Source organism: Filicampus tigris, chromosome 14 (assembly GCF_054856515.1).
Source record: "Filicampus tigris isolate MCC_2025a chromosome 14, RoL_Ftig_1.0, whole genome shotgun sequence".
NCBI lineage: Eukaryota > Metazoa > Chordata > Actinopteri > Syngnathiformes > Syngnathidae > Filicampus > Filicampus tigris.
In genome coordinates, this window is record NC_141230.1 from 20,418,454 (window position 1) to 20,438,857 (window position 20,404).

At 44.9% G+C, this 20,404-nt stretch overlaps 2 protein-coding genes across 12 annotated transcripts in view; one reads left to right on the forward strand and one right to left on the reverse strand.

Annotated features, from left to right (window-relative positions):
• The window catches only part of rnf17 (ring finger protein 17), an 85,017-nt gene extending 66,127 nt beyond the window's left edge, over nt 1-18,890 (forward strand). For 5 of the 9 annotated variants that reach the window (XM_086052346.1, XM_086052347.1, XM_086052348.1 and 2 more), the window contains 28 exons: nt 96-400; nt 922-1,011; nt 1,516-1,674; nt 1,754-1,925; nt 2,692-2,821; nt 2,895-3,082; nt 3,266-3,395; nt 3,741-3,897; nt 4,660-4,775; nt 4,860-4,977; nt 5,211-5,328; nt 5,414-5,644; nt 5,755-5,902; nt 5,992-6,104; nt 6,306-6,396; nt 6,482-6,603; nt 6,823-6,988; nt 7,061-7,172; nt 7,246-7,409; nt 8,193-8,312; nt 8,389-8,469; nt 8,546-8,662; nt 8,978-9,031; nt 9,409-9,519; nt 9,597-9,717; nt 10,318-10,453; nt 10,524-10,710; nt 11,170-11,402. In XM_086052346.1, the coding sequence (XP_085908472.1) occupies nt 96-400; nt 922-1,011; nt 1,516-1,674; nt 1,754-1,925; nt 2,692-2,821; nt 2,895-3,082; nt 3,266-3,395; nt 3,741-3,897; nt 4,660-4,775; nt 4,860-4,977; nt 5,211-5,328; nt 5,414-5,644; nt 5,755-5,902; nt 5,992-6,104; nt 6,306-6,396; nt 6,482-6,603; nt 6,823-6,988; nt 7,061-7,172; nt 7,246-7,409; nt 8,193-8,312; nt 8,389-8,469; nt 8,546-8,662; nt 8,978-9,031; nt 9,409-9,519; nt 9,597-9,717; nt 10,318-10,453; nt 10,524-10,710; nt 11,170-11,271 (3,859 nt within the window). In that variant the 3' untranslated portion in view covers nt 11,272-11,402. Of the gene's footprint in view, nt 1-95; nt 401-921; nt 1,012-1,515; nt 1,675-1,753; nt 1,926-2,691; nt 2,822-2,894; nt 3,083-3,265; nt 3,396-3,740; nt 3,898-4,659; nt 4,776-4,859; nt 4,978-5,210; nt 5,329-5,413; nt 5,645-5,754; nt 5,903-5,991; nt 6,105-6,305; nt 6,397-6,481; nt 6,604-6,822; nt 6,989-7,060; nt 7,173-7,245; nt 7,410-8,192; nt 8,313-8,388; nt 8,470-8,545; nt 8,663-8,977; nt 9,032-9,408; nt 9,520-9,596; nt 9,718-10,317; nt 10,454-10,523; nt 10,711-11,169; nt 11,404-15,980 lie in introns of those variants that run through there. The other 4 variants (XR_015089668.1, XM_086052345.1, XM_086052349.1 and 1 more) reach the window with 4 other exon arrangements.
• Nucleotides 11,558-20,340, reverse strand: cpap (centrosome assembly and centriole elongation protein). 3 transcript variants are annotated; one of them, XM_086052353.1, is made up of 18 exons: nt 19,965-20,340; nt 18,956-19,268; nt 18,486-18,693; nt 17,886-17,973; nt 17,595-17,688; nt 16,914-17,471; nt 15,966-16,581; nt 15,185-15,317; nt 14,950-15,115; nt 14,697-14,828; nt 14,506-14,610; nt 14,329-14,419; nt 14,032-14,159; nt 13,832-13,909; nt 13,577-13,717; nt 13,424-13,508; nt 13,150-13,270; nt 11,558-12,413 (listed from the first exon to the last, which is right to left on the reverse strand). In XM_086052353.1, exons 2-18 carry the CDS (start codon nt 19,244-19,246, stop codon nt 12,221-12,223), a joined length of 3,228 nt encoding a protein of 1,075 aa, XP_085908479.1. In that variant the 5' UTR covers nt 19,247-19,268; nt 19,965-20,340; the 3' UTR covers nt 11,558-12,220. The 3 variants fall into 3 exon arrangements, with proteins under 3 accessions (XP_085908479.1, XP_085908480.1, XP_085908478.1); XM_086052354.1 differs by having other exon boundaries at nt 14,335-14,419; nt 18,956-19,273; XM_086052352.1 differs by having other exon boundaries at nt 18,956-19,273.
• Between the last annotated feature and the right edge of the window lie 64 nt (nt 20,341-20,404).

The window sequence follows — 20,404 nt, forward strand, 5'->3', positions numbered from 1 at the left end:
ACAGAGCCACCATTTGAGGAAATGCGGAATTCTAGCTCACCATTTCATTGCTGCATTCTTCTTTTTGTCCTGTCACTCCTGTCTTGATCTGCCAGCCTGTCCGTGGTGCCACCCCACCTCCGGCAACACAGCAGCGACCTTGCCCAACAGCCTCCCGGGCGGGGTCGTGTCGAATCTTTAGCCAGCAGCTACAACCACCTCAGCCACAACAAAGCCAAGAGTCCGCTGAGCGGGATGAGTCCGAGAAAGATGAGCCCGAGAAGCAGGAGCCCGGCTTCTCGCTGCCTCTCTCCAAGCCCGACGCGTAGTAGCAGCCGGTACCACTGCAAGAAGACATCCTCGCATAATGCCACACCCGATGTCGTCATTGAGGAGTTTATAGACACGGAGGAGCAATATGGTATGTCCACATTTTCCTTGAAAGACTCACTCATACAGTCATGTCGGTGGTGGTAAGTTCAAATAGAGCCGTACCTTGACTTACTGCATGAGTAGTTGTTCCCAAGGTGTGGAAAATTTCCAAAGATCTTTGGTAACTTTCCATGAGAAGTCAAGCTGTAAAATTGGGAATTTAAGCATAAACATTTTCTTTTGTCTTAAAAAGACATCCAAACAATAATATGCAGTAAAGCCCACTGCCATTGCAGAGTCTGCTGTTTCACGGATTGCTTTTGTCCTTATTTTTGGGAAGTTACTTATTCCACTTTCAGCCATTAGTTGGCGGCCCTCGATTGTGTTTAACACTGTAAATTTGAAAGAAGAGAAAACGGTAAGTATTTCCAACTCAGTCTCATTTTTGCCGAAGAGATTAAAAAGAGATTACTGGATGACTCGATCCTCTCACATCCTGCATTTCACGCCTACAGTAAGCAATGATTTTTAGGGTCACTCTTTAATGTCGATCTGTTTAATGTCTATCAGTTGCTCCGCCCACTGGTCCCGAGTTGGCCAAGGATAAGCGAAGGTCACGCAGGAGGGGAGGCTTTGGTTTGTCCACAACGAGGAGAAATGGTACGAAACGCAGATATTGTAACACTTGTTTACATCCATTTTCTTCAATGGAAATGAATGGAAATTAATCAATCCAATCTGGATTGTTTTGAAACCAATGCTAATTCTGATATTTGGCAGAATAAAATTTCAATAACCGATAAATTGGCCTATATATATATATATATATATATATATATATATATATATATATATATATATATATATATATATTTTTTTTTTTTTTTTTGCATCATCAGTGTACTTTGTCCCTTTCAAATAATAAAAATGAAAAATATGAATTACATTTGACTGTTTTACACTAGTTTTACTTCAGTATTTGTTTAACTTAACAACAGAGGTTGGACTCTAATTTATTATGTTTTTATTTTTTTATTATTACAATTGTTGACTCATAAGCGCCATGTTGTACTAAGCAGCCAGGACGGGCACACGTGCATGGGCAGGGGGAGCTTGAAAATGAATCTTGACTGGAGTTGAAAATGCGCTTCCTCGTGACCTCAGTTGCTCAGTGGGTGACGGTGACACATGTGGTCAACCCCACTCACTTCTACGTGCGCTACGCGGCCGAGAAGCGAGAGGGTGACATCCTGTCCAAGGAGATCAACGCCTTCTGCAAACTGGACACCAGTTGCTTCTCCACTGCCGACAACGTGCGAACCGGTGTGTTCATTTTTAAAAGTCAATGACGGATGATTGTTGTAGATGGTCGCAAAGAAACATGGAACTGTTTCCTTTGAAGGCTCCATGGTCTTGGCAAAAGGAAATCAGGGTCTGTGGTGCCGCACCAGTGTGCTGGAGGTCTTCCAAAATGGCTGCAACAGCAGCGTGGAAGTCTGCCCGGTAGACCAACTTAGCCGCATCTGCATCTTCTTCGTTGACCACGGCTTCACCAAGAGCTTGGCCATAGAAAGGTCTACTCGTCGCCGTACATTCATGTGGGGGTGGATAAAGTGACGATGACCCACTCTCTCATTATCTTGTGGAAATAAAGCCTTAAAGCGGAAGTCAACGCAAACATATTTTTTTCAAGAATATGTTCCCAGCAGGCCCACTAGTTGAAACTAGTTGTTTGTGGAATATAAGTGAAGCAGCAAAATGCACTCGTTTTTAGCCATTTCTGGGGGCGGGCATTTTGTCTTCTGTCGACTGAAAATGACATCACAACTGCTCACGACGACCAATCACGGCTGACCTGTTTTCTCAATCTGAGCTGTGATTGGTCGTTGTGAGCAGTTGTGATGTCATTTTCAGTCGACAGAAGACAAAATGGCCGCCCCCAGAGATGGCTAAAAACGAGCGGATTAAAACTTATTCCACAAATGCAGTATTGATCAGAATGCCCCGTTTCAACTAGTTGGCTTGCATAGAACTTATTCTTGAAAAAAAAATGTTTGCGTTGACTTCCACTTTAATTCCCATGAATAAAGTCATACTTTTGTGAGTATTAAGTTTTGGTGTGAGTATTAACAAATCGACAGTCATAATTTTACTCGAACAAAGTCATAATGTGACGTGAATAGAGTTGTAATTTTTACACGCTTTATTATGAAAATGCTGTCCGCGTCCAAAAATATGAGAAGAAACTAAGGGAAGCTTGCTTTCAACATAAGACTTCTGATGCTTGTGAGGAGCCAGAAAATCGCTGGGTTTCCTTTAACGCTCCCTTCCATTTTGCAGGGATGTCTCAAGCAGCGTGTCCTCGGCGGATGTGGTGAACGACCACCTGAGGAAAATACACCCAGAGCTGGTTCGTTTTGCTCCTCAGGCCATCCGATGTTCCCTCAAGGACGTGGTCCCCTACGACTTGGTGAGTCCTTTCCGTCCCGCAGAATATGGCCCGTTTAATGCCGTCCTTGACGTCAACGCAAGCATGTGTGCAGACCAGGGGCTGGAGCAAAGAGGCTCAGTTGGCATTCTGCCAAGTGGTGGGTTCCGCTGTGGTGGAAATGAGTTCATTTGGCCAAGACAGAGATGCCCTGCTGGTGGACCTCAGCAAAGCTCCCGTGGGCCCATCCAACGGCGTTCCCATCTCGATCCGGGAATATCTGGTGTTCATTGAAGTGGCCAGGTACTGCTACCCGAAACACTATCAGAAGCACTCAGCTACATTCACAACCTCAATTCTCATATTTTATTCCATGAAAAACGTGGTCATGGTGATGTTAACAGGTGGGTTGATGTCACCCTCTACTGCTTTCACACATTCTGCATATTCTTTGTCAACGTTGCATTACGTCATCGCCGCCGTCAGGTTTTATTATCCGGTGAAGCCGAGTAGGAGGCCGCTCAAGTTCTACCCGGCTGTCTTCCCCAAAATCCACACGGAGCACAGCGCCGTGCTGACGCACATCAACAGCCCCGATGACTTCTACATTCAGCTGGTACTGAATACGAAAATAAACGCTGCCCTCATACTGGAACTGCGCCTTGACAAGCCCTTGAAATGTCCTCGCTCATTTTTCCCAAACCACAAAAATGTCACCTTACCCTGTTGTAATTGTTACATTAATTTAGTTGTTTTTATCCTACAGTTAGTTCATGAAAATGCATTTATTCATGTATCTCATTGAATAACTAGTTTGTGGATTTAGTGTAAATATTTTTAAAAAAATTGTAACATGAACAATTATACAGACATTTTTTATTTTGATAAAATGGTTAGATAATGCTGCTGCGGCTGTTATCTTGGATCTCTGCTCTTCTTCAATCATGTTTGTGCCCAACAGACTGACAACATGGAGTCCTTGTTGCTGAACGCCAAGCTTCAGGAGTGCTACAATGCCAAGCGTGGAGAAGAAGAACTGGTTGTTTACTGTCCCATCATTGGACAGGCCTGTGTGGCCCGCACTGCAGAAAAGACGTGGCACAGAGCCGAGGTCATAGGTAAGGACGTCTGCGTCCTAATGCTTATTGACGCCAGTTTTCTAATAAAGTCTGAAGGCCACAACCTTCATGAAGTAACTGTAAAAAGTGACCACAAAAAAGTAGGAGGCGGGCGTGAATAAAGTCTAAATTTGTCTAAAGTTGGAATTTTTACAAGGACAAAGTCATACCTTTTCCTGACTATAGTCATAAATGTTGGCGAATATGAATTTTATGGGAGTAAAGTCAAATTTTATGGCTATAGAGACAAAAGTAAAGTTTGGATTTTGGTCACGTCGCATTTTTGAGTATAAACATAACATAACTAGCAAGTCAACTGAAGTCAAAGTTTTATGATGTTTTCATTTTATAAATCTTAATTTACAAAATAATATTTTGAGCATAATTATCTGACAGTCACAATTCTACGTGAGTAAAGTTTTAATTTTACATTAAGTTTGCAATTTAATGAGAATATCGTAATTTGACATGAATACGGCGGTGATATAACAAGGACACAGAGTTGTCATTTTATGATTCGTCTTTTTTTATCATTTATTCCAAAAATGACGTCTTGATAGCTTGATTACAAGGATGTAATTATACATGAATAAATGCAGAATTTCATGCATTAGCAAAGTATAAAATTTAATTTTACAAAAATTAAATTGGATTATGTTCACAAACAGATGAACATGTAGTTTCGGAAAAAAAAAAAAAAAAAAACAATTTCATGAGATATTGTCCTAATTCTGTTTGTGTGTGCGTGCGTGTGTATTTCAGGTCATCCAGGGGACAGAAAGGTGGAGGTGCGCTACATTGACTTGGGACTTGAGACAACGGTGTTGGTCAGCGACTTGAGGAAGATAAAGGATGAGTTCTTCTCCCTGCCGGCATTGGTAAAAGTGCTTAATTTGATTTCAACCTCAACTGTACTGTACACTCAAACGGTCTTTGATTGCGTGCGTGCGTGCATCACATAGGCCATCCAGTGCTGCTTGTCGGACGTTCTTCCTCTGGCGGGAGAGACGTGGAGCGCTGCCTGTGTGAAACGCTTCTCCAGCCTGACTCATGAAAAATTCTTCACCATTGTGGTTACAGGTGAAGTGAATTTAAACAAGCAGTAAAGTAGTACTATTTGCAAAAGATGGCGACAACGTCCTGTCGCGAATAGCGGAAAAATATTAGTATGTTAATAGACTAATATATTAGTGTTAATGTTAGTATTTTAAAAAAAAAAGGTTTATAATTATCATTTTAATTCATCTTACTTTACCTATGAAAACAAATGTAATAAAGGAAAATAAACGATTGTTTAACTGTTCTCCAAACAGAAAAATCCTCCAAGACAAAACCTCTACCAGTCAAGCTACTTGAGAGCAGCCCAACTGACTCACCCGCTGACATAGCCGAGGTGCTAATTAAAGAGCAGTTGGTGTGCTCCAAGAACGGGTATAATCCTATTTTTTTTTTTCTTTTCAAAATAGATTGGCAAATAGTGACTTTGCATTGACTTCTATGACCCGGCTTGTCACAGGCACAAGACCAACATGGCAGAAGTCCCTGCCAATGACAGCGACATATGGGATCCGCCTCTCGAGCTGAGTGTCCTCGGGCCGTCGGACCTTAGTGCCAGCACAGTGGTGGAATTCCTGCCTCGGCTCAGGCTCCCCGGCAGCCTCAAGGACGCCAAAGTGCGCGTGAGCCACATCACCTCACCCAGCAGCTTCTACGTCCAGTTTGTCAAAAACGACTCTCAACTTAAAAGGTAGGTCGGTAGATCAGCCATTTGGCACGCGCGCGGTCGGTTGGTCGGTCACTGAGGTCACTTTATGCCAGGCAGAAATTTGCGATACACTCATTTGCTATATATTCTAGGTTGAACGAGCTTCTGAATGAGGAGTGTGAGCTGCTGGAGCCTCGGGACGTGGCATGGAAGCCGGGCATGTTCTGCGCGGCTCACGTCAACCAAGTTTGGGAACGAGGACTAATCTGCTCCGAGGTCTCGTCCGGCGACATCGCAGAGGTGTTCCATCTTAGCTCGGAACTTTGCGCTCGCGCTCGTTTCGGTGAACAGGTCGGTGACTTGCTCTGCCGTGTGTTGCCTGGCAACAGGTGATGCGCTGTGACCACGGCAACAGGGTGAAGCTGCACATTAGCAACCTGCGGCCACTGTCAGCTTCATTGGAGGGTTTCTTTGCTCTGGAGTGCTCGTTGACCGACATCAAGTAACACACGCACGCACGCAATTTTAGTGGTTCTCAAAATAATATACGATAATTATTATTGCGCCGTATCATTTAAAAAGTGCGGCCTTCCTATGTGGACTGGCGTGCCAATAAAACACAGTAAACCTCGCTTTTGGCCAATTAAAAGATTTGATGTGAGCTCCTGTTGTCACAATTAAATGTCATTTTCTTGGGTAACAGGCCGGCAGGGGGCCAACCCACCTGGACCGCCACAGCCTGCGACTTCATGCGCTACTTCCTGTTAGGAGCCTCAGCTCTTGTCACCATCCAGGTCTGAAGGCCACATTCGTCCCCTTCCACCTTTGCGTAGTGCTCCTGTGCTGCGCCCGGGTTCTAACGTATTCCGCTGTTGTCAGGAAATGACGGCCGAGCGGCCGGTAGCCGTCACTCTGATGTGTACCAACAAGATGGGAGAGTTGGCCAGCATCTCTGACTACCTGGCCCACGAAGGTCTCGCCCTCAGGGAGAGGAAGCCTGTGTGCGTCTCCCTTCAAACACGCGCATATTTACCACCGTAAACTCAAAATGTGGATGCAATTCAGAACCAAATATAATTTATTTGACCCGACTTTCAGGCTAGGGAGATACTTTCAGGATTTGTCTTTCAAAGAAGCGTTTCAAGACTTAGAGCGTCCCGTGTTTGGTGGGGGTCCACATTTCCCGAACCAATTCGATGTATTGTTTGTTGTCTTGCAAGCGCGTTGGCTGCTCCTCCTGAAAAGCCAAATAAAAGTGCTGCTCACTCTTCCGACACCAAGATACAAGCCAAGACTTCTGAGCGCGCAGCTCCTCCTTTGCCGGCATACTCTTCAACACCTTTTCCCCCCAGACCCGTCCCTCGCTCGAGCAGGTCCACCGAGAAGGTAGTCGAACCCAAACCGCCAACCGAAATGAGCATCGCACGTGGAAGTGAATGGCTGTTCGTTTGAGTGCAGGTGACAACTGATATGTACAAAGCAGCAGAGCTTCCACAACTGGGCCACAACCCCATGACCATTTCTGCCATCAAAGAGGACGGACTCATCTACGCCAGAACTGACACTGCAGGTAACGCCAAGAGTTTAGCTGGTGGGACCTTCAAGGACTTCAAGGTGGTTGTTTGCCTCGGTGTTGTCTTTAGGGTATCATTTGGAGCAGCTGAGGGAGAAGATCCAGCAGAGCATGAAGACGCTGCCCAATCCGAAGCGGTACGCCTGGAAGATGGTGCAGGGGTGTGCCGTCATTGGACCTGACATGCTGTGGTACCGGGGCCAGCTGTTGGAGGTCTTGGGGGGACATGTCAAGGTGGGTTTTTCTTGCCTCGGGTCACACCGGACTGACTGACAACTGATAGTGTGCCAGTTTGACCCTTAAAGTGATGAAAATCACAACTGCTCACGACGACCAATCACGGCTCAGAAAACAGGTTGTGAAGACAAAATGGCCGCCCCCAGACATGGCTAACAACAAGTGCATTTTGCTGCTTAACTTATATTCCGCAAACGCAAAATTAATCAGAATGCCGTGTTTTGGGTTGACTTCTGCTCTAAGTCAGTTTTAACTACAGTGGGATACAACATTAAGCTATTTGTCGGGCCACCATGAACCATATTGTGGTGGCCCAGCCAGCCACAATCTGCACTGGCCCTGTATAGTCATGATATAATGCGATAAGTTTCAATCATTATTTTATATTTAATGTCTTTATACTGTATTATTTACCGTGAATCCTTTACGAAAATATTATTTCTATGTAGTTACCGGTTTTCCCATCTTTTTTTATTCAGGGGAGGAATAAATCAAATTCAACATGCTTTGTCTTCAAGCGTTTCTTTATTGAAGGATTTCACCTGACGCACAAAGAAATGTGCACAGCATGCTAAATAAAACTCAAATTAGTAATATTAAAGAAAGCAATACACTGTTTGATTTTATCTTATTTATGAAATCTGTACTGGCCTTTCGGGCCAGCATGAGTGAACCTCGTGTTGCCCGACCCAGTCAAGTAGCGGCACCGGGCCACTGTTCATGTCGAACCATGTTGAATCTTAGATGTTGACTATAAAAGAACCATCACGACGGTTGCAGGTCCAATACGTGGACTACGGCCAGGTGGAGAACATTCCGATGGTCCACGTGTACCCCCGCCTACTGTGCGAGGAGATGCCCCAACTCTGCATGGCCTGTCAGCTACACGCCATCACCCCCGTGAGACTTCGCATTCGGTATACACTCCGCCCATGCAGTACTGCAGACGACCGAGTGGTGGCGTTCTTGTCCTCAGGTTGGCGACAGCTGGCATCAGGACGCTGTGGAGCTTCTCAACGAGACGCTCTTGCATCGCCGCGTGGACGTCCACGTCCTGGTACACGCGCACACACTCGTACGCGCTCACGCAAAGGTAAGTGCTGAATGCGTGTGCGTGTGTTTGTGGACGTTAGAAGCTGCCGACTGACATCAGACGACCGCTCACTGTTGAAATCTTCTTGGATGGACTGAGCCTCAACACCATCTTGTATCAGCACAAACACGCCCTGATGGACCGGACAGCACTACTGGTGTGGCAAAAATATTGCGTTTCCATGGAAACTGGCATTTTGATGCCAAAATGTTATACTTTTGTGGCCTAACATAATAGCCTTTTCCTTCGATATAATACACGGTTTTAGTGGCAGACATTTTGGTAGCTTCATGTTGCTTGTTTTTGTAATCAAATGTAGTTTTTAATTGCCAAATTTACAAATTACATTTACAAAAACATCAAATGGAAAACTTAAACCTTTTTCCTGAGCAAATAGTTTTTTTGAAGCAAACTTATTTCCATAGCGTGTGTCCATCTACAACTCTTAATTTATTGATTATTTATTCCGCAGGCACCTTCTCTGCCTCCTGTCTCCATTTTGGACATCTGGGACATCGACACAGAGGTACTCTTGGCTGGTTTTGTCTAGATCAGTGATTCCCAAAGTGTGGTTTGAGTACCACTAGTGGAACGCCAATGAATCGCTACATTTGCATTGAATATTTTCTCTATAGTCATATTTTTTCTCATAATTTTATAACTTTTAGTTGTATGATTTGAAGTTTTTCCCTAAAATTTTGAATTCTTTGAAAATGATGTCTTGTATTTTTACAACATCTGTCAGTGTTTTTAATAAATATTTCAGCCTACTACACTCCTGTATTTCAGTGTTGGTCATTATCGCGGTACCTATTTTTTTGGTGGTACTTGGTACCAAAAGTTTGAGAGCCGCTGGTGTAGATTTATAATTCTGTTACTGTTGTCATCGCTGTGCGTCTTCAGGGTCTGCTGGGCCCCCGGGAGGTGATGTTGGGGCCCTTCTCGGAGCCCAGCCTGCCCGTGGAGGGCCAGAGTCTGAATGTTCGCGTGAGGCACCTTCAGACTCCCAACGAGGTAAGCGTGGCAAAAATATGACCCTTACGGGTACATTTTCATTAACTTCGTCATGACGTCACGTGTCGCCGGCGCAGTTGTTCATGTGGTGGGAGGACATGGACCTGGAAACGGTGGATGGGGAAACTTTGGACCAGTGCATGTCACGGATCAACGTTGACGTTCCCAACTTGCTGCCACTCACCAGCTTCCCTCATGGTAACACAATAGAACAGGCACAGCAACCCGAACCCTACTTGGAAACCCTATTCTGAAACCTCAGGTCACACATTTTGACGTACCCTAATTTGAAACCCACACTACAATTCAAAACCCTAATTTTGAAATCCTAACGCTAATTCAAAACCCTACTACGAAACCCTAACCCTACTTTAGAACCCTAATTTGAAATGCTAACCAGTTTAGAACCCTAATTTGAAATGGTAACTCTTATTTAAAACCCTACTTTGAAACCCTAATCTAAGATAAAAACCCAAATATAAAACCTCAAACCTATTCTGAAACCCAAATTTGAAATGCTAACCCTAGTATAAGACCCTAATAATGACCTACTCTGAAACAGAACCTTATTTTAGAACCCCATTTTTAAACCCTAGTACCCCAATCTGAAACACATTTCGACAGTTGCATCCATCATCCATCCGCATTTGAAAACTTTGAAAAAGGACTCACACAGCCTCTTTAGTGTCCCTGCATTATTAGCGTAATAGCTTTTAATGTTTTCATGTTATGGTGTCATGTGCGTAAATCCTTTTTATGAACAAATAGTAAGATGCAATAATAAATGGTGGTTGTCAGGCGGTGTGTGTCTGGCGGAGTACATCGACGGCAATTTCTACCGAGCCAAGATGCTGAAGATCATCAGCGCCGATCCCGTCCAGATCCTCATCCAACACGTGGACTTTGGCTCCAACGACACCGTGCCCACCAACAGGTACGAACGCATCTCGCACCGTCTTCCCGACCAACGGCGGGCTGGGCAAATTTCCCCGTTTGACCCCCAGGCTGCGGCAGATGCCGGCCGAGCTGCTGCGCTTCCCTGTGCAGGCGCTCAAGGTGCACGTGGCGGGCTTCAAGGCTCCCAGCGGCAGCACGGAGGACCAGGTGCTGCCCTACAGCCCGGAGTGGAGCATCAAGGCCACGCTGGCCATGATCGACCTGCTGCACGGAGACATAACCGCTGTGTTTCAGGTAGGACACCGTTCGATGAGACGAAACTTGCAATTTTACAAAAATAAGTGAGTAGATTGTATGCGAGTCAACATGCAGTTTGACTAGGACGCACGCGACTGATTAATCAGCCAGATGATTTAATTGGCTATTAGTGTTTTTTCCCCCTTTCAAGATTTAACATGACAACTTAAGACGAAGATGATGGCATTCAAACATCACCAACACTCGGTCCCCAACCAATTAATCAATTATCATCAATTCAAAAAATCTATTAGTTCCACCCTAAATTTGACAAATACATTTTTAGATTGTATTTCAATTAATTTCAAATTTTACACACATTTGTGAATTTTACATGAATTGTTAAATTTAACAAAAAACAAACAGTAGACTATATGACTGACTGAACATTTTTACAAAAATGTGTCATTTCTACGTGAATAAATTTGCTAACTGTCTCCTTGTCTATCCACCCAGAGTGTGGAGGGGTCCGCTGATCCGTCCGTGTTGCTGTACAACCAAGAGGGACAATCAGTTTTCCTGCCTCTGCTGGCCAGCGGCTTGGCACAACTTGACTGAAGGTCCACTACACACGGTTCGGTTTGTTTTACCTTCAAACTGCGTTCACCAAAAATTTGTTTGACTCAGACTTTTGGGGGCGGGGGGGTTCTTAAGAGTCCATTTAAGTTGCCACTTTGTTTAAATGACAAAGACATTTCAAAGTCATTAAAGGGTGTTCTGGAGTGCATCCCAGCTTGTGTTTTTTTTTTTTTTACACGCTAAACTAGCGTGCATGATTCATGTATCTTGAATTTGTTAGGAAAATAGGAAAAATACAAATGTACAGATAAAAAAAAATAATTGCTTCACTTTTGACCATTTAAGAGTCACAGATTAGAGAAGTCGTCAACATAGTGCTTAGGAAACAATCAACACATTTTAAAGTGAAAATAAAATAGGGGGGGGTTGTAAAACAAGTGGTCACTTTTTACCACAGAGTTAGCACCTTTTTAAAAATAATAGTGTTCCAGGTCGATGCCACTCAGGAATGTTATTGCCACCATGAAAAGAAAAAACATATACTCCCATCACATTAGGAATGTGCTAATAATTTGACAAGACTTAAGTATGAATTTTAAATTTAGAGAATAAAGTCCCAATAGTTTGAGTGTAGTCGTAATTTTACAGGAATGAGCTTGTGTATTACGTGAATAAAAATAGTAATGTGAGAATGTAGAAATTTGAAAAAAGTTTTAATAGTTAGTTAATTACAATGAAAAGTAAGTTTACACATGTTGATTTACGTTAATTAAAAAAAATCTGACATTGCAACTTTTTTAAGGACTTAATTCTCAACATTTGAATGATTTCCTTGTATTAGCAAGGGATCGTTCTTCAACGTAGTGCTAACATTTTTTCTTATCAGCGTGGCTGTAACGCTCCAAAGTGCAGGTTCAAACTGGAAAAAAAATAAATAGAAAAGGCTCCTTGTGTTTGGTGGCGGCCTAGAACGGTATGCCCGGCATGTCTATTGCCGCTCATCCGTTAGCACGTTCCCGTGCGCGTCTTTGACGCGTAGCCGTCCTCCGGGGTATCGCGTCTCCTGCCGTCCGTCAGCGTAGACGGTCTTGACCGTGCCGTCGGGGTACTCTCGCCTCTTGTAGTCGGCCGTGTGCACTTCCTTTTGCCCCGTGTTGAAATGGATCTCTTTGGTGCCGTCCCTGTTGGCCACCAAGACGTCGTTAGTGGCTTAAGTGCACGTTTGGAATTTTTATGGCAATGAAAAAAAATTACATTCATTAGTCAGCATTTTATGGGTATTAAGAATCACTTCTACAGGAATAAAGGTTTTTTTTTTTAAGATTATAATTCAATGTGAAGTCATAATTATGTGAATTAAAATGTAATTTTTATGGATATAAATTTGCTATTAATTGGCAGGATTTTCGTGAATAGAGTTACGTGAAATTGGAATTTTACAATCGTAATTTTGTGAATATAGTCACATTTTTTTGAAGGAAATAAATTCTACGTGAATAAATTTGTTATTTTTGTGGAAATGAAAAACTTTTACATGAATTCTAATCGTACATGAATCAAGTATACATTTAGAATTTGCATGCCAATAATGTTGAAATTCTATATATTATACATTTGTAATGTGTATTGAAGTGAAATAAATTTGTAATATTTATAAAAATGAAATCCGTCGGTTTTACCCCTAAATTAGTTCAATTCTTGCGTGAATTAAGTTGTAATTCTATGAAATTTGTCATCTATGGGAATAAAGTCACAATTCTGCGGGAGGAAAGACATCATTTTGATCCATTTTAAGGGATGAAAGTAATTGTGCACAAAGTCATACTTTGGAGTATAATGTCGTAATTTTTATGTGAAAAAAAGTTGCAGTTTTCCGATAAAGAAGGCATTTTGTTGCGCAAACGGGTCCGTGCTTACGTTTTGAGTTGTACGACTGTTCCGTCCGTCATGACGCTCTCCTCGCTGCCGTCTGGGAAAAGAGTCTTCACCGTCTGGTCTGCAAACGTGATTTCCTTGCGGCCGTCTGGAAAGTGTTTCTCTACAAACGCAAAACGGACGCCACTTTGAGGATAGATCTGGGACAAAATATCCTTAAAGGCATACATATTGGTGGAAAACTTATCGAGCTTTACAAAGGAATCCGATCCTGCAATACGATGCCGCCAACATTGTCATACGGTGATGTTCTGACCTGTCTGATTGTTGGGGAAGTGCAGGACCTCCACACCATCCGGGTACGTGATGTGTGTAGTCCTGGTGTCGGCGTAGTAGTACAACTAGCGACCAGAGCACAACCATTTAGGAGCCACAAATAGACGTGAGTTCTCCAGTGGGCTGCACTCACCACCCTGTGGTCGGCCGTGACTTCTTTGGTGTCACCGTTGAAGAAAGTTACTTTGAGCGTCACGCCGTCACATGACACCTCCTTCGTGGTGCCGTTGGGGTAGACGATGACGCGATCGCCACCCACCAGGACCTTCTCCACCTGGAGCGCGTGCGTTCATATTGTAGTCAGCTGGGTTTTTTTTCTCTCTGGGGCTTGAAAGTTGAAGGCGTACTAATAGGAGAAATGTAGTGTGTGTGTCGGGTTTTTTCTTACCTTGCCGTCAGGATGTGTGATGACCTCATGAACAGATTCAGACTCACTTTTCTCCGCTTCATTTGACTCCCTTTCAGTCTGAATCAATGACAATGTATCATTGTTGTTGTTATTATTATTGTAAGCTTTGACTCTACAAATCAAAGAAAGCAGGCAGAATTGTTAGATCGGAGAAGGACAGTCGGCGTGCCGTCGCTTACCGGCGAGCAGCTCTCAGAGTGTTGTTCATTTGAAGATTTGTTTTTGGCGGCCATTTGCTTTTCCCCTGACATTTCTCTCTGTGGTGAGGAGGAGGACTCGGTTGGCTTTTTCAGGCTGCTCTTCATCCCTACACACACACACACGTACAGCTTACAAGTCTGTATGTCGGTTTGTCTTTTAAACAACACACTCCGACTACAAGGTGGTGTTTTTTTTTTTCTGCCATTGCACCTTTCAGTACACTTTGAATCTCACACAATTGTCTGAACATTTGAATCCTTTCAAGACGTCGGCACCTTTACTCGCATGTGCAGTGGAATTGCCTCTAGGGGGCGCTTCAGTGCTGCCATGTGGAGGGCTGACACTCCTCCTTGAGTCCAGTGGATTCTGAAGAGTGGGATTTTTTTTTTTTTTTTTTTTTTTGCGTGATTTAGGCGATGAATATTGACTTTTCGTACTGTCATCATACTCACAGCAAACGTGACTCCTTTGCTAGCAGAAGGCACCCGTTTGACGTCCTTTTCTGCGACGAGAGAGTTCTTCAAGGCACTCAAACGAAGTTTTTCCAGCATGCGCACCTCGCGCGAAAAGACGGAGAAGCACTTTCAAAACACAGGCAAACAAAAAAAACAAGATGTCGTATATGCTTTGGTCTGGCATTCACCTCGTCTCTCAGCTCGTTGTTCTCCTGGCCGAGCGAGTTGATCTGCTGGCGAAGGCGACCATGGGTGGCCGACCAGCGACTCTCCTTCTTCCTCAGATCCTCCTGCAGGGAGCTCAGCTGCTGCTTCAGAGCCTCAAGGCAGGAAATGACATCACGTTCAATTCAGCTTTAATTGGATCGAACAACTCTCAAATCACCACTGTACTCGTTTGATTGGGATTCGAACGCTTTGGAGGCGTTAACTTGTGTCCACCTGTATCTCCTCGCGTTCCTTTTTGTCGGGCACGGCTCGGGCGGCCGAAGCGTGTTTCTCAAAGAGTTTGCGTTCGCGCTGCAGCTTGCCGGTTTCTTCCCTCTTGTACTCCTCAAATGTGGCCAGCTGCTCGGCTCGCTGCTGCTCCCACGCCAGCCGCTCCTTCCTGGAGAAGCCGACATGTTAATCGAGCCACGGGGACGGGGGAAGCGGTCCCGTCTTCGGATTCCGCGACCTGAGGTTGTCCTGGTTTTTCTCGCTCTCCTGTCGGAGCTCGGCCAGTGCCGCGTTCTCCTTCTTGAAACGCTCAATCTCGATCTCCAGCTCCACCAGTCGCTCCCGCAACTGTGTAGACTGTTCCTGCTGCTCTGTTAGAGCAAAAAAAACATTGCCATTTTCTATTGTTTTTTTTGTTTTTTTCTCCAATGGAATTAGGATGAGCCGGAGCCCATCCCAGCTGACTTTTTCAGAGAGAAGCAGGACAGACCCTGGGCTGGTCAACAACTAATCACTGGGAACTTGCGGCCAATTTCAAAGACAATGTGTTCCATTTTAATATCGACAACTTCTGCATCAAAACATTAAGATTAGGACCCGACTCAGGCCTTTGGCAATTCCGATACCCGATTAATCGGCCGATAAATTTGAAATGTATAATGAACAAAACAACGGCTTTTTTGGTCCCTTAATGCTTACATGATGTGAATTACAAGCAGAATACTTTCAAATACTTTGTCCTAAAGTATTTCACTTTACAACAGTGGGAACAGTGTTTGGGGGGGGGCAATGTTTTGACGTTATCTCTGGTTTATGTTGTAATGTGTTCATGGGTTAGAAAAACCCAACAAAACAGCCAATTCTAAACTCTTGATAACTGCCGATTAAATTAGCCGGCACAGTAACCAGTCGGGGCCTAATTAAGCTCCAACAAAGAGGTTTACGTGGTAGCTTTATAGCACATTGCTGGCAAAAATGCAATTTGGATGATATGATTCAATTTGGTTTGAACGTCTCACCTGCCTTGTTGTCAGTCTTGTCAGGCGGGGAGGTTGAGGTGACGTCAGGCGGAGGAAGAGGTGCCTTCTGGGTCTTTGGCTCAAGCGCGGGGAACAGTTTCATCATGAGTTTGGAGGATGGAGGAGGAGGCGGGCTAGAAGCCACATCGGACTCTTGATTGGCCGCTCCTGGGGGAACGGTTTCCGTGCCGACCGCCGCCTCGTCCATCTCGTTCCACGTGTTGTCGTCATCAAACACAATTTGGCCCCGCGTGGCATCTTTGTCGTCCTCCAGTGTGGAGGAGTCGTCGTCGTCGCCAATACTGCTGACCGCGTCTTCGCTCTCGCCGCCGTCATCCTGGTAGGAGCGTTTGTCGTACGGCGGCTCCGACGGGACGGGGAAGCGAAGGCTGCTGGGAAAAACGGCCGGCGTGACTGCCCGTTCAGGCTCTTCGACTTGGGCGCTGGCCTCCTCCTCCTCCTCCTCCTCATGGCTTTTTACAGCGCCACCGCTCATTTCAGGGCTACGCCGCTGCTCCTTGGCCGGTGGCAACTTGATGGGTGTGGACGAGAGTCGTCTCTGGTGGAGGCCGGCCACGCTCAGCAGCTTCCGCTTCTCGCGGTCCATCTGCAGAATCTACGGGTTCCAAAACACAACAGAGCAATTTGAGGACTAGCAACCAAATTTTGTCACCAAGCTAGATCTCTAATTTATGGATCTCAAGGAACCATATTCAAAGATCAAAAGGAAGCCCAGATTGGCCCCTTAAATGGTAAGGAACTATATTTTCTTTTCCCTTCACACAGTTAGGATCCATGATTGGTCACTTTGGACTTCAGTTTAGTACTTTTCAAGGCCGGGAACCCGATTTGCTAGCTTGAGTCAAAGCAGCCAGAGTGACTCCTTTTATGGTAAATAAGCACATTTGGAAGCGAGCGAGATTGTCAGGCGCCTGGGATCATCTTCACCTTGGTGATGAAGGAGGAGTTGGACGAGAAGGAGAGCTCATCTGCCGCCTGCTCCAGCAGCTCAAACTCTCCCAGCTCCATGCTCTCCAGATGGCGCTCGCACTCCCAACGGCGCAGCTTTTCCGCCAAGGATGCCTCGGGCGATTCCTTTGGCACGTCAGGCCGGTCTTCCTGCACGCCCGCCTGCCTCATTGTGGTTTTACTCTCCTCCACCTGTTTGTTTGTCCTCACCTCCCCGCCTGTGTTTAGTCTCTGGTGGCATCCCAACACTTTGGTCCGCGTTGCTTTATCCTCAACCCTCACCTCCCTTCTGTCCCTTTCGCCTCTCGGGCGGTTCTCCTTGTTCACGGTGGCGGTTTTGCGCTGAACGGGAAGCCGCCGCGCCGCCACTTTCTCGGAGTTCCTGCAGGCGGCCACACCGGCCTGGCTCGACCGTTTGGGATCCTCGCCCAAGTCCTCTTTCGGAAGAGAAGACTTGTTGGTAAACCGAGACAAGCCCTCGCCTCGCTTCAGAAAAGTCCGTTTAGGGGGCGCCGCTGATTGGCCTCCATCTGGAATCTGTCAACAAAATGAGACATAATCCCATTTCTGGCCTTGTAGTTGCCATCACAATTTTCCTCTTTGCGGTATCCGAGATGGGGTCTTTTTTTCTAAACGTGGAGACTTGCGGGGTTGTCTGACCTGTTGTTGCTGGGCAGATTTCAACCTCTGCTCCTCCAACCTCAGCTGCTCCTCCAACAACTCCTCAAATGTCTGCTTGCCTGCCTGGATTGGTCTGGAGAGACGCACACAAGAAGGGCAACGGTAAACAGTTACATACATTAGTGCCCGTTTTCAGGCAATTAAAGCGAGTTCAAGTCTCCACTTTTTCCAGACTTTAAAGCGACATGAGAAAAACTCATCTATGACTATGACAACAGAGATGCTATGTTTTCGGGTAAGAAGAAGGAAAACGACTGTCCATCGTCTTACCTGTCTTGTGGCATTCGATCATCGTTTCTTTTGTTGTGAGCGCTGTGGCTATTTGCTCTTGGCTTGGGAAAAGCATCACGTTTCGGGCCTGCGGGACCCACACAAAACTATTAAGAGGTTACTGTTACTTTTTATTCAGTGGAACCCCCGTTAAACCCCGGGGCAGGTAGGGGTGCACGCTCCAGACTGACCTGCGACCGGTCAAAATCGGCGACATCGAGAGATCACATTTTAACTTGGCAAAATAGAACACATTGTAAACGTATTTGATACCCCGCGAAAATTGCAAACATAAAATGAATGCAAAATACTTAAAGATGCCACAAGATGTTGACAAAGCACTACTTATGTCTAAATGAATGTGTGCGTATGTCTCAAGTCACTTCAACGTAATGTCTTAACACCAAGATGCCAGCAGATGGCGTTAAAGCAATACTGTCATTGCTTGGGCCTGAGCACAAAAATAGAGAATGAGGATAGTCAACCAAAAAAAATGGACAAAATTCTGAATCACTACTAGATGGCGGTTCAGTCCTGTGTAAAACTAACAGCAAAACACTTTTTTTTTTAAATGCAATATAGCGGAGTGAAAATGATGACCTTTTTCCTCATCGTGCCTTGTGAGCGCTTCTTCCTCCTCTTCTTCTTGGCGGCGTTCCTTTTGTAGTCCCAGGGGATGACTGGAGTGGTTGTGTCCAGGATTTGAGACTTCCAGAGCCCTCTGCTGCTGCTCCTCCTGAAGGCGAAGGAGCTGGTCCAGCTGGTCAACTTTCAGCTGCTCTTGCAAGTGCTGCTGCCACCTCCTCAGCTGTGGGAGTAAATGGAAAATTTCTTATGCAAAGGGTCTTCTGACAAAAAAAAAAAAAAAGAAGAAGAATAGGCAGCTGCGTCAGTCTCTCACACACCTCCGAGTTAGTGTTCGCCATATTTGCAATTTGTGGCTTCACCAAGTCTTAAAATGTTTTTTTTTTTCAACCTGTCCCACTAAAATAAAATTCTGAGTAACTATCGTGACGTGACTTGAGGAGTTTTCAGTTATATCAAAGTAGTGCACTTAGTTTTATGACTACCTGATCCAGTTTCACCATAATGGAAACCTCCTGTGAGCCGTTGGGCTCCAGCCTGCCCGCCTCACTGTCACCCCCAGGTGCCACGGAGAGGCTCTCCACATCCAGGCAGCTGCTGTCCACTGAGGCGGCAATGGGGCTGAAGTCATCCGGCTCCGGGGGCACAGCAGCTCCCGGGGAGTCGTAGCGGAGCGAGCCGGGGTCCAGAATCACACCGGCCCTGGTGCTGCTCGGCATCCAGCGGGCCAGAAAGTTTGACGGCGAGTGCGGAAGCCCGGCGACGGGAGACGACATGATGCCGCCGCCTCGTTCTTGGCTGTCCTTAATCCAGGATTTGAGCAACAGTTGTTGGTGACAGGTTAAGACGAATCACACTTGGTAATCACAATATATCCAATGCATGAGAAACTTATTATTGGCATTGTTTACCAGCCTATATAAAATAAGCATTTTTGTAATAACATGACAAAAACATAACCCATTTAAATAAAATAAACCCTACTAAACAGAGAAGCTGAAAATCAAATGGATTCGTGTGTGTGCATCGCTACAGATCTGTGTTCCTGGTTGAAGGTGGCAAGTTTGGCTCTGGCCAAACAATATTTGATAGCAAAAATTCTGACGTCACGAAATTTGATTGGTTAAAGAAACTAGCCAGCACTACTTATTCTGAAGGTCCAGGGCAGATTAGATTAACATAAAGAATGAAATCTCATTGAACATTAAAACATCCACTACACTGGAAGCAATGCAAACCGAGCGAAACGCATCGAAATCAAGAGAATACACTCATGGGACAAATATTAGAATCAGGGTTGCTGATCCCTCGCAGTGCACTGTCAAGGGGAAACGCTGACTAAAGCGTGAATCCAAACCGCCATTTTGAGAATAGCAAAATGAAAAAAGGAAAAATAAAGGGACGAGCGACACTTAACACTTAAAAACTGCTTTTAAAAAAAGCGCTCGACAACTTAGAAATGAATGCAAACACATAAAAATGGACGACAGCTACCTTCAATGCAGATGAGAAGAGCGAGGCGCCGGAGTGCAATACTTGACGTTTAAAACTCCACTACTACCCCCAAAAAGGGAAAACTTAACAAACTTGCCGCCATGTCAAAACAAAACCCGCGAGAGTGACGTAGGCAGCAAGAGCAAACAGCGTCGGATTTCTTCAATGCGAATGTAAAGTCGCCAGCGCCACTGGCTGGTTGGAGAGTAAAGCGCACGATTGAGGAATAGTCATTTAATTACAGTTTTATACAGAATGTCTGGTATTTTATGACAGTTGAAGTGTCTACTAGTTAACATACATCACTTCACTGGGGTAATCAGATAAAAGAGTACACTCATAAAATTTAGTCCTCGCTTCTGCTTCTTATGAAAGAAAAAAAATAGAAACGGACTTCAATGTCAGCGGTTCCTGGTAATATATATCCGGTTCTGTATTTC

Coding starts and splice junctions, on each gene's coding strand:
- cpap (XM_086052353.1), bottom strand. CDS start 19,246: ATGTCGTCTCCCGTCGCCGGGCTTCCGCACTCGCCGTCAAACTTTCTG. Junction 17,472..17,594: donor AATCTGCCCAGCAACAACAG/GTCAGACAACCC, acceptor TTTTGTTGACAG/ATTCCAGATGGAGGCCAATC. Junction 15,318..15,965: donor CAAGACTGACAACAAGGCAG/GTGAGACGTTCA, acceptor TTGCTCTAACAG/AGCAGCAGGAACAGTCTACA.